The following is a 12,168-nucleotide window of genomic DNA, read 5'->3' as shown; positions in this document are numbered from 1 at the left end:
TATGATAATTATATATATATATTATTATATATATATATTATATATATATATATATATATATATATATATATAATTATGCATCATATCATATACATATATATATTTAATATAAATATATACATATATATTTCAGATATATATATTCATTTTATTTATTTACTATCTATTCATGTATTTATTTGTCTTTTTTACTTTATGGTTAATTGTTTATTATAGTTATCTATTCATATTTTTCTATTTTAGTTATTTACTCAGTTATTTATTTATTTGCTTATTTATCTATTTATTAATCAATTCATTCATCTTTTTTCTACTTATTGATTAATATATTCGTCCATTCAGTTTATTTACATAAACAATCATTAGTAAGAACTGCAGCACTTATGTAACCATCTGATGCCCAATCAACGTTTAGTCAAAGGTAGGATAAATCAATGGAAAGGCCAACTATATAACATAAAAAATTTATATTTCAATAATATTAATGTATCACATGACACTAAGATTTACAAGACTATTTCTCTGTTGAGGGATCAAGAAATATATTACAATCTTCTGCCTTCTATTACATAAAGAACTCAAAAGTCTCCATGGAAACAACGTGTACTTACAACAAAGAAGAGTAGAATTAAAAAGCGAAGAAATCTAAAAAATATCAATCGATGGTAATGGCATGGAAATTTGTGACATTTAGAGAAGTCAAAAAATAAATAAATCCAACTTTTGATAAAACATAAGTTATGTCTGATGAGCAATCAGAACTAAAATCTGTACAAAAGTAATAAAATTACAAAAAGCAAATACAGTAATTTGTACATTCCTTCCTATTTACAATGGTAAAAAAGATATCAAAATATGGGAACACAAGTCCTCCCCGGGACGACAGGACCGGCGCCCGAGGCCCGGGGGGCAGGGGTCCTTCCGATGGTGCAGGGCCCGGCCGAGGGTCGGGGGCGCCGTGCCCACAACACTGCCACGCTCAACAACAACCACCCTCACACTCCATACAAAAGTGACAGTAAAACAGGCGAGGAAACAACACAATTCACCTGGCTGAAACGGCCATTTGATAAAAATCAGCACGTGATACCGAGGGCGGAGCAAATGACCCATGGGCGTCACACACACAGCAAGGTGGGGATGAGGGACGCCCCAGGTGAGTAAACAACTACCATAACATGGCTTGGGGGGGAGAGGGGGATGCTGTGGTGGTCCCGCGCGGGCCGACGATCACATCAACAATCTTTGCCAACAGAGTGTAGCTGTACCAAGGTAGAATCCCTGTGGGGAGCGAGTATTTTTCCCTAACAAATGACAGTGCAGAACATTACATTAATAAAAAGAACAAAACTGACGGCCTGGATGAGGCTATGAGATGCAAGTGATTTAATCCTTGCGTAACTAACATCGTGCATCGAGTGAGCAACACCAACGGTATCTACATTTGTACATAATTATGGTAGTTTTGTTACATTATTGTAAATATTAAAGTTATTACTATCAAAGAGAAGCAATTATCATCTGCAGTCAGAGCCTTCCTTGTACGGGTAAAGTGTATGGCGTAACGACGGGACGTCTGGGAGAGGTGGTCCAGAAGTTTGTCTGGGGCCGAGACTGCTGGCGGGGCCTCCACCTTCTGGTACAGTTCCTCCTGTAGCTGCTATTTGAGCCTCTAATCTCTGAAACATTTCCTCTGGGCACTCTGATCTCGACGGCGCATTCAAGGAGCCGAGGCCGTAGTCCATCTTGGGTAATCCCAGTTGCTCCGCTGCACTATACGACGGTGGCCAGCCGGGGTCATAGGGGCCGAGGGAGAGGGGAATGTTTCCTGCCTGTGGTATCCGAGATTCAAGGTGAGGAGGACACTCAGTCACCTCAGAAATGGCATGTTGGACTGGTTGCTGTGGTTGTTGCTGTACATACTGCTGCTGCTGTTCCTGTTGCGGTAACGGCTGCTGTTGAGTCGGTGGTGGGGGTAATGATGATGGTGGCGATGGTTGTGAGGTTTCAGGAATTAATTTCTCATGTAAAGGTTCCGGGGGAAGGTCGGGAGGTTTCGGTGCAGGAGGGCCTGGCCCTTGATCTTGTTCGTCAGCTTCTAACTTGCGCGGAGTGTTGGAAGCCACGTAGCCATCTGATACCCTCGAAAATTTTATTTTGAGGGGGATTTTAGGAATACAGGACTCTTCCTTCGTTGACTCAGAGTCGAGTTTAGGCACCGATAATCGAATTTTTAAGGATGGATTCATCACAGAATCCGAATCACTCCGCTCCTCTTTGTGACCTCCAGCATTATTGGCCTCACTCTTGATATTCTTATTACCACTAGAACTTTCACTCTTCGCTTTCGAAAACCTTATGACTAACTTGGGAGCATTCGTACTATCTCCTGTGAAGACTTTCACATCGTGCTGGTCATCACAACTGCCATCCTTGCCGTCTGCACTGCTTTCGCCAAGGAGAATCTTGCGTTTCTTGGCTTTCTTTTCTCTGTCGGTTCCTTTCACCCCACTCTTCTTTTCCCCTTTATCAAAGTCTGCCATGATCTGTTCTCGAAATTTCATGTTATCATTCTTGATCTTCACCATCGCATTCTCTTCGGCAATCCGCTTTTTAGGCGGTCGCTGTTTTCCACCAAAATCTTTGGAGTCTGCTGTCACTGTTGTAACTTCACTTCCCTTCTTCCCTAAACTAATACGTAACTTTGGAGGAGGTTTGGCACTTGATACATCTTTTTCGTCTAGATTTTTCGCAGCTTCCTTAGCCGCTCTTGGTCTTTTTCTTATCACATCGCCACCTTCTGTCGTTTCCGAGTTTCTCTTCCCAGAGTCCTCCATCACAGACCAGTCCAAGTGTCTTAATTCCCGGGGCGGTCTCTTTCTTCTGCCTCCACCTCCACCTCCTGTTGGGGTCTCGTCTTGCGTGTACATTTTGTAGTCTTCTCGCGTTGGTATAGAAGGCATGGAAGCAACAGCCTTTGGAATGGTGATGCCAGTTCTTAATTGTGGGGGAGGGTTTGGAGTGCTGTTGATGGGTCCAGATTCTGCCGGCTCATTTGGTATTTGATCCTGATAGCAATACTGACGAATCAATTCCTTCTTCCTCATTCTTCTTAACGTTGATGTTGTAGAAGTTGGAGTAGGAGCTCCCACTGCTTCCTGTGGCGCAGCTGACGTGTTAGTTGCCGAGTATGAGTTAGCGTATGGTCCTTTGATCTTCAGCTTGAGTTGGTTTGTTCTCTCATCGATTCCGATTTGAGCTGTTGGCACTGTCAGTGACACTCTACTATCGTCTCCTGTATTCTTGGGCAAGACAGACAACTCTGATGTTGGATTTGAATCTCTGACATCACTCAAGTTTGATATTGTAAGCTTGGTTTCCGGAATGCTCGAGGTGAACTCTGAAGTGAACTGTGGGATGTCTTGAATTTTGTCTGGAGATTTCGATGGGCCCTCTAGCATGTCATCGCCACGAGGTGGACTAGGAGAGTGCGTGCTTCGCCGGAGCTGAGAGTTTTGCGTGTTCCTGTAATCCTCAAGTATTTTGGCAACTTTGTCACCATCATCCGCCGACTTGGTAACCCCCTTCTCTTTCTGTGATGACTTTGATTTTTTGCTTGACTTTTTAGTTTGTTCTTTGTGCTCTATAGTGTAAGTTGGTGTTAGCGATTGTTGAGGTGTTGTGTCAACTGATTGTCGCTTTTCTCTGGACTTTCGCAAGTCATCCAGGGTGTTGTTGGCTGGGCCATCATCAAATTCGTTGTCAAAATCAAAGTCGTACACTGTTCCAACCAGCTCTTTAGGCACTGATATAGAGTTGAATCTTGGGCTTTGACCACGACCTTTTCCTTTGCCAGTACTCCTGCCTCGCCCCTTGTTGTATGCAGCTCTGTTGACTTTGCTACTCTTTTTCTCTCTTGCCTTTGTGCTTTCCTTGTTCACCCATCTCGGAGATGATGCCTGGGATCTTGGCGACTTCTTCTCGGGTGCTTTCTGTGACTTGGCTTCTTGCATGTATATTGGCACGCGTTTTGGTGCAGGCTCTTCCTTTTGATGAAGAACACTGTCATCTACAGTAATAGTTTCAATCTTTGAATCAGGTACTTCAACAGCGATTTGCAATGGCGATTCCTTCTGACTGGGTACAGTGGTGGGGCTTGTCACAGACAGCAGTGGAGACTTGCTTACAGAGGCGGAGGTTAGACTAGTAGTGGTTGTAGTAGTTGTTGTTGTAGTTATCGTTTTAGCCACAGACACAACTGAGTTTGAAGCAGGAGGGACAATGCTCATCTTGCTACTAACTACAGAATTTCTCGCCGGAGATACCAGGGGTCTGCTGACCTTTGTAATGGTCACACTGCTCTCTGTTGACGTTGTGGTGGCTGTCACAGGAGCTTGAGAGGGCTTCGTGGACTGTGGTGACACTACAGGCACCTGGGATGATTTACTAGACTGCTGTGATACTACAGGAGCTTGTGAAGGTTTGCTGGACTGCTGTGATAGGACAGGTGCCTGTGATGATTTACTGGACTGAGGTGATACTTGAGGCTGGCTCGCTGTTCTGCTGACTGATGACGATAATACTGAATGACTTGTAGAAGAAATGTCTGTTGGGGCTACGGTTGTTGCCTGTGGTTGAGATGCTGTAGAAACTGGTACACTTTCGTTTTTATTATATATACTTGAAGGAGAAGGTTGTGGTTGTGCAATTTTGTTGTTTGGTAATACTGGAGAAGGTTGTTCTTCTCTTGTATGTTGTCCTCTACTGGTTGTCGGAGAAACAAGACCTGGGACTACCTTGTTGCTCTGAGCCAAAGGAGATGAGAGAGGTGGTGCAGTCATCACACTACCTGGAGAAGATAGTGGCTTCGTGGTTTTACTGCTTGATGTAGCCTGTCTGCTACCTGCCTTGGCATCTGTTGTAGGCAGTTCTGGAGTTGGAGGTCTGTCATCATGTGCTGACAATCTGGACATTTCCTGAGAACACATACTTGTTTTATCTGGAATCTGATTTTCTCGAGCAGGTGGTGGATACTGCTGTTGACTTAAAGCAGCTAACTCATTGGCACTATGCTGCTGCAAGTACGCTGGTATTAGAGTTGTATTGAAGGTTGGCGGATGGATACCAGCTTCTACCATTTGACGAAACTGACTGGTAAACATAGTACGTGCATTCAAAAAATCAAAGGCGCTGAACAGTGGATGTTGGGCATCAGCAGAGTACATGGCTCGTTGCAGATCAAGCATTGACATGGAGGAGGGCAGGCCTAACTCGAGGCCAAGCATGGGAAGGTGAGGAGGCAAGTGCGGTCCAGTACCTGGATCCACTTTATGCTCCGCTTGAGGAGGACTCTTCTCCCACTGCCCTCGCCACTGCTCTCTAAAGTTAGCACCTGGGGAGGATGAACTCTTGGGAGGTAAAGCCTCAGCAGATGATGCTTGAGGAGAGGCTACTGAGGATTCTGGCACAGGGGGAACTGAGAAAGAGTTGGCCTGGGAGTGAGGAGGAGAGGAGGCTGTGACTTCATTCTGTCTCTCTGGGGGAGGTACAGGTTTGGTGGGCTCAGCTTGTGCTTCTGGCTGTACTTCAGGTTGTGCTTCAGCCTGTCTCTTCATCTCGCCTATAACATCCTCCAAATTCTTTCTTCTAGTGGGGGAGACAAACTTGTTCAGCACTTGTCTCCCTTCCACTGGGGTTGGCAACACCACCGGGGTCTTGCTAGTCACATCTACCGTTTCCAAACGTGACTCATCACTCATAAAATTATTTACAACACTATTTACATTTACCATGTCATTACACACTGCATGAACTCTATCTACAGGTTCAGGTGTAGTTATTGCACTCTTATATCCACTGTCCTTCGGCTGTTCTACTCGCTTTTCTCCTACAACATTTATGGAGTCTTCATCACTATCACCAATTCGAACTTTCTTGGGTTCTGGTTCCGTATCTGATGTTTCAACAATATCTTCTAATCTTTCAACTTCCAAATCTACACCTACGAATCCAAACACCCCTGATTTCTGTTGTTGTTCCGCTCTCTTCACATTTTCTGCTGGTTTTGGAATTGCATCCTTCTCTCTCTCATCTCCTGGGGGTTCTGCTGCCACTCTCGAGTCTTCTTCTCTGACTGGTTGTTCTGTCTGTTTCTGCTGGCGATCTTTCTCCAGAACAGGTTCAACCTTCTCAGAAGCTTTCTCTCTCTGTCCAAAGATATCCAAAGCTTCTCTTGAGGGTTCAGCAATTTCATTTAGCAGATCTGGCTTGCTAAATGGTACAGGCATGGTTTCTTCAGCCGTTTCTATCTTGTCTTTTGGAGGTTCCTTTTCTTTGTCATATTTTTCTTCAAGAGAATCACTGTCTCTGATTGGTTCTCTTCTTTCTTTAGGCGACTCTCCTCTCTCTCTGCTGGTGTCTCTCCCTCTTAGGACGTCTTTCTTTTCTCTTGGTGATATGACTTTCTCAGGTGCCATTCCTTCTTTTTCTTTCGGGGATAAAACTTTTTCTCTTGGAGACAAAACCTTTTCTCTTGGAGACAGAACCTTCTCTCTTGGAGACAGAACCTTCTCTCTTGGAGACAAAACCTTCTCTCTTGGAGACAAAACTTTCTTCCTTTGGAGCAGACCCTTTTCTCTGGGAGATACCACTTTTTCTATTGGTGACAAAAGCTTTTCTCTCTGAGACTCTTTCTTTTCTTTATGAACCTCCTTTTCTATTATAATCTCATTACTCTCTCCTTGTAAGTTAGTTATTTCAGGTAACAAGTCTTTTTCTGCAGCCTTAACTTCCTTATCTCCAGGCAAAACAAACTGCTTCTCCTTTCCACCGACTGCTCTCTCTCGCAGTGAATCATTCTTTGCCTTTTGTTGTAATGATTCCTTCCCTTGGAGGACTTCCTTCTTTTCCACAACTGGATCTTTCTTTTCTCTCAGGAATTCTTTTCTGTCCCTTTGCACTACCTCCTTTTCCTTTAGTGTTTCCTCCTTTTCTGCGGTACTTCCTTTGGAGGAGCCAGATTTCTCTTGGCTGCTTCTCTCTGGGGTCTTTTTGATGGATTTGAGTGTCTCCTCAGGCTGTACCTCTCTTCTGGTATGGAGTTTATGACTGGTGCCAATGTCTTGGGAGAGTGAAACCGGTTCTCTCTCTCTTCCTCTTCTTCGTCCTCTCGATGGTGCATGAGAGTTACTTCTGAAGTCTTGCACGGAGACATCACCAGGAGGAGTTCTCGGTCTGCACTGAGACCCACTTTGACGTAATCTTGACTCCAATCCAGTCTCTCTTCTGGTGGGTGATTTAGAACGATGGTCTTCCGTCTCGTTGGACATTCCGGATTCACTTCTCTCAGTAATCGGCGGCTGAAACCCATGTTCAGGCCGCCCTTCGGAAGTTTTAAGCTTCTTGTCAGGGGCCTTCCGGAGGGTTCCAGCTGCCGGTTCCTGGTTCTCATCCTCCCGCTCATCACTGTCAGAGGTGAGGTGTAAGTCGCCTGATATGCTTGAGGGGCCTCGAAAGAGCTGGTTTTTGGAGAGATCTTGAAACTCATCACCAGTTGATTTAGAAGTGTGAGATAGGAGGGATTTTCTTCCGGGTGTGGCTGGTCTTCCTTCCTCGTTTTCATCTGAGGAGCTTTGGTATGGTCGTATATAGATGTCGCCACGAAAAAACTGCTTGTTTGTCTTTGCTTCCTTGTAGACCTCAGTAAGAGGATCAGTTTTATCCTTTGCAGCTTTGTCTTTTTTGATGACACTCTCTTCATCACTGTCAGAAAATATTGACTTGGAGAACTTCAAATCAGAGTCACTTTCTGAGCCTGAGTCTGAAACAGTAGCTGATGACACAGGCTTAGCTGCACGAGGAGATTTGGATTTTGATCTTGGCCCAGACTTCCCTTCCATCCGTGAGATTCTTTTGTTTTTAGTAGGTGATACAACAGGAGCTGCCGCTGGCAACTCGGACTCCTCTGTGCCACTGGATGCAGCCGCTCCTGCCTTGCTGTTGCCACCCTTCAGGTTTTCAGCAGCCTTCTTAGCAGCCTGCCGCATTGGGACGTACGGCAGAATTTCTGGTGGCTCAAAGAGGTTCTTCTTGGGAACATCAGAAGATTCACTCTTTTCTTCACTGACTTTCTCATTCTTTTCCTTTGTGCTCTTGCTCTTCCTGCCTTTTGTGGGTGTTATTCTCTTCTCCTCCAGGACCTTCTTCTCTTCAATGATCTCAGGCTCATCTGGATCTTCCTTGATCTCCTTGACTGGTTTCCCTACAGATTTCTTGACATCTGCCACATCTGCAGTTGCTGGTCCAGCCATACCTGCAGTTGCATTGGCTGAAGTACTTGTTGTATTCTGACTAGTGATGAGTTCTGATGCTTTCTTTGCAGCTTTCCTCTGTGGCACAAACATATGACCTGGTGTTGCTTCAACTTCGCTCTTAATAACTCCATGTTCCACTTCAACTTCTTCAGACTGTCTTGTTTCACTTTTACATCTTTCAGCACTGGCTGTTTTTCTTACTGTTCTACCAACCTTATCAGTTTTCTTTTTGTTCATTCTCTCTGCCTTTGCCTCAATCTTTGGAGTAAACTCTTTCTTAGCTGCCTTTGTCTTCAGTGTTGCATGGTTTTGAGAATCTGTGGTACTTTCCTTGTTTTCATCATCACTGTTCACATCACTATCACTTATTCTACTTTCATTCTTCTTATCATGTTTCTTTGGTCCTTTACTTAAAGCCGTATCCCGACCATTGTCAGAACTAGTGTCTGTCCGGTCACTTACACCAAAGATATCACTGCTCATCACTGCCGGCTCATTACTCTTTTCACTGTTGTTGTCCTCGTCACTGGACAGCTTGTAGGTGGGAGGACCCAGTTCATCATCATCACTAAGCTCCAACTTTGGAATTTCAGATACTGGTGAACTTACACTGGTAGTCTGGCTACTCAGAATATTTTTAGACCACTTGCCCCGACGACTGGGCTTTTTCTCTTTAGCCGTAGCCACCGTCACCACTGGTTCGTCCTCACTACTTACACTCGAGTCTAACTTAGATGGTGTCACCTTCCTTTTGTTTCTTCTTTTGCTGGGTTGTGGTTTGGGTTTACTAACTGGTTCTGCCTCATCCTCAGAAGTATCTACACTGGGACGCTCCCTCACTGTCTTTGAAGATGAGGCATTAGTTTCTGTTTTAACAGTTTTCTCAGTTATCAAATTATCAAACTTCTTAACATCTTCCTCACTCGAGCCATGCGCCATACGGTCCCTGAACGACCTGCTCTTAATGGCACTAGCTCTCCCCGTCCCTCTTCTCCTACCAACCCTTCCCCTCGCAGGTCTGCTAATGGGCTCGAGTTTCGGCTTTTCTTTGTCACTACTGTCAAGGAATGGTAACTTGCTCTTACTTGATGGGGGCTCCTGCTTGACCGAGTGATTTTCCTTGTTGGTTTCCTCTTCACTACTTGTGTAAACAGAGTAACGAGTATTACCTTTCGTAGGCAGAGACCATTTCGTGGAAGCAAGAGAAGAATCGGAGTCAGAAGTACTATACAGAGAGCTAGAGCGTGACCGGCGCTGTTCTGCCCCGTTGACATACATCTTCTTATACGGATTGTCTGTTTTGTCTTTTGATGTTCTAATAAGGCCATTGACATCCTTCTTCTCTGGTTCCTTCTTGGGCTTCACCTTCTCTGTGAGAGTGCCAGCTATGCAAGCTATAATCTTTTCGAAATGCTTTTGCGTGTGGCTAGGAGCACTAGGGTGGGAATACAACTGATCATACACAGAAGGACCATGATTGGCCTGCATCACCGCATCTACCTCCTGCTGCGTCAAGTTCATGCTGCTGCTGGCCAGAATGGATGCCTGCTTTGAGAAGGTCTGTTCTCGAGTTTTAAGGAAGGATCTGGAGAGTCTCTCACGACGACTGACCATGTAGCAGAGGTTACGAACCTGTCAAGAGAAAAAATGCGAGTGTTGTAGTACCAAAGTCTTGAATAAAGAAATGGCAGCAAATAAAAGCTTACTGAATTCAAAGAAGAGGGATATCAGGTGAGGCCAGCCAGGCCACTGAGCAATTCCTTGGTAACTAAGCATTTGTGGAGTCAATCTAATTGCAACCAAAATTCTAAAAACAAAACTGTAGTGGACGTTGCAACTACCCAGTGGAAATGAGATAATACAGCCTCATGTCTCTCTCTGAGAAAATTCAATTTACGTACCCTCTCCAAGTACTGCCTTAACTGCACGAACATCTTCATGCGCTCAATGTCATGCTCCTGCTGATGGGAAAGAAGGTCTATTTCTTCACTGCGTGGCGTCAAGAGTGGCTTGTTGAAACCAGCCTGAAAAAAGGAGTTCAGATTAGATATGCAAAGACTCATTCTGGCAATCTGTTTCAAATAAATCCATAAACAACAGTGCTGAACAAATGTATAGGTTTGTGTCTCTTTATACATTTGTTTTTTAATGTGTATTTGTCTTTCTATACGTATTTCTGTATGTGCATTTATCTAAACATGTGTATTTATATCTCTATAAGTCATTCTGTGTGTCTGCAGGTGTGTTTGTATCACCACTTGTGTGACTTGGAATACAAGGGTCTATGTTGATAATTTTGCAGAAATAAAAGGAAATGTTTATCAGGTTGTACTTTCATATACCTAAACAAATAGGTGCTTTATAAATATACATTTCAGCATAACCATATCTACTTGAAAACCATCTAACGAAAGCAATGCTAGCATCAAACTTTAACAAACCAATAAATTATATCACTGCACAGACTAACTTCCTCGAAAAACCCTCTGACAATTTGTAACCAACAGTGGTCCTCTCCATCTCTTAGTAAGACAATGCATCCCAACAAAATCCCCATTACCCGTCTCTTTAGCTTCCAGTAGTTAAAAATAGTCTCGGTTGTCTCAAAGTCAATGTCCAGGAAGTTTGACGTTTCCAGGACATCGACGTGCTTGTAGAATTCAGACTCGATCTGCCGCAGCTTGGCAGCTCGAGCCTGGTTCTTCTGCTCCGAGGTCCAGTCTTTCTTCTTCTTTGGGGCTCCCTCTTCTGCATCACTCTCTGCTTCGCATCCTACCTTCTTGCTTGCAACACTATGCTTCTCACAATAAGACTGAAAAATTTCAGAAGTATGGTCAGATAAAAGGTAAAAACTTCAAATTTCACTTAACCTTCAGCTGACAGATTAACTGACAGCCCATATATTAGGTCATACTGCAATGTCTAAAACTTGGATAGGCAAACATACTTTTCAGTATATATGAAATACTGTTATTCTGGACCTATACCTAACACTTATTCCCTTGGGCACTGTGCAGTCACACTTAAATTCTCTTCTCTCACTCACTCTCATTCTCCCATTCTTATACTTACCATACTCACACTCACTCTACCTCACCAACACATTCATACTCACCTGCTCTTCTCATTCATTCACATTTTTACATATGCTCAGCTTAGATTAAAACCTTGACTCATATTATCACATTCTCATACATACAGAAAGGGAGAAACAGGTTCACAGAATATATTCTATAAATCACATTATAACTTGTGTATTAAAATTCATTATATATGATCACTAAAATTTGGCAAGAGTGAATTCCTTTAAACGCAGGAAGCCAAACAAATGGAGTTGGTTGGAAATGGTCCATTGAAGTTATCCGCTTTAGACTCTTCAGAGCAAATTTATCTTAAATTCCTTTAGACCTTTCTCAAGGTTATGCAAAGCTCAATTCCTTTGGCAAGTCTTATTTTACAAGTGCATGTCTAAGACTATCAAAGCATGTATCTAAATATTAATAACTCTAATCTTCTTTGTAAGTATAAGATGAATATTTTCCTTTCCAGAAATACTCTCTATCACATAAACAAACAAACATCCTACAAACACCTACATTTTGCAAACAAATACTTTTCATAAACAATAACTGAAAGTAGCTGAAAGTACTTACCCTCAGTTTCACACCATCATCTGCACTTTCATCTTCAATGATTGCTTTCATCTCTAAGCCATGCTTGAAAGCGCAGGTCACATGATAGGCAGTTTTGCAGGTTTTAACCGAGCACTGGATACATGCACCTCGGCGTTCTCGACACAAGACACAGACCAGTGCCCAGCGACTTTGCTGTAGGTTAAAATAGGGATGGTTGAAGA

The 12,168-nt window shown here is 43.4% G+C and overlaps 1 protein-coding gene across 1 annotated transcript in view; it reads right to left on the bottom strand.

Annotated features, from left to right (window-relative positions):
• Positions 1 to 448: 448 nt before the first annotated feature.
• LOC119596921 (PHD finger protein rhinoceros-like) overlaps positions 449 to 12,168 on the bottom strand; it is a 73,613-nt gene continuing 61,893 nt past the window's right edge. Inside the window, exons 8-11 of the mRNA XM_037946289.1 lie at positions 11,966 to 12,139; positions 10,873 to 11,124; positions 10,214 to 10,336; positions 449 to 9,944 (exon numbers count right to left, since the gene is read on the bottom strand). Of these exons, the coding sequence (XP_037802217.1) occupies positions 1,518 to 9,944; positions 10,214 to 10,336; positions 10,873 to 11,124; positions 11,966 to 12,139 (8,976 nt within the window). The 3' untranslated portion in view covers positions 449 to 1,517. The remainder of the gene's footprint in view (positions 9,945 to 10,213; positions 10,337 to 10,872; positions 11,125 to 11,965; positions 12,140 to 12,168) is intronic.

Source organism: Penaeus monodon, chromosome 3 (assembly GCF_015228065.2).
Source record: "Penaeus monodon isolate SGIC_2016 chromosome 3, NSTDA_Pmon_1, whole genome shotgun sequence".
NCBI lineage: Eukaryota > Metazoa > Arthropoda > Malacostraca > Decapoda > Penaeidae > Penaeus > Penaeus monodon.
This window is presented reverse-complemented; position numbering and strand designations above follow the sequence as displayed.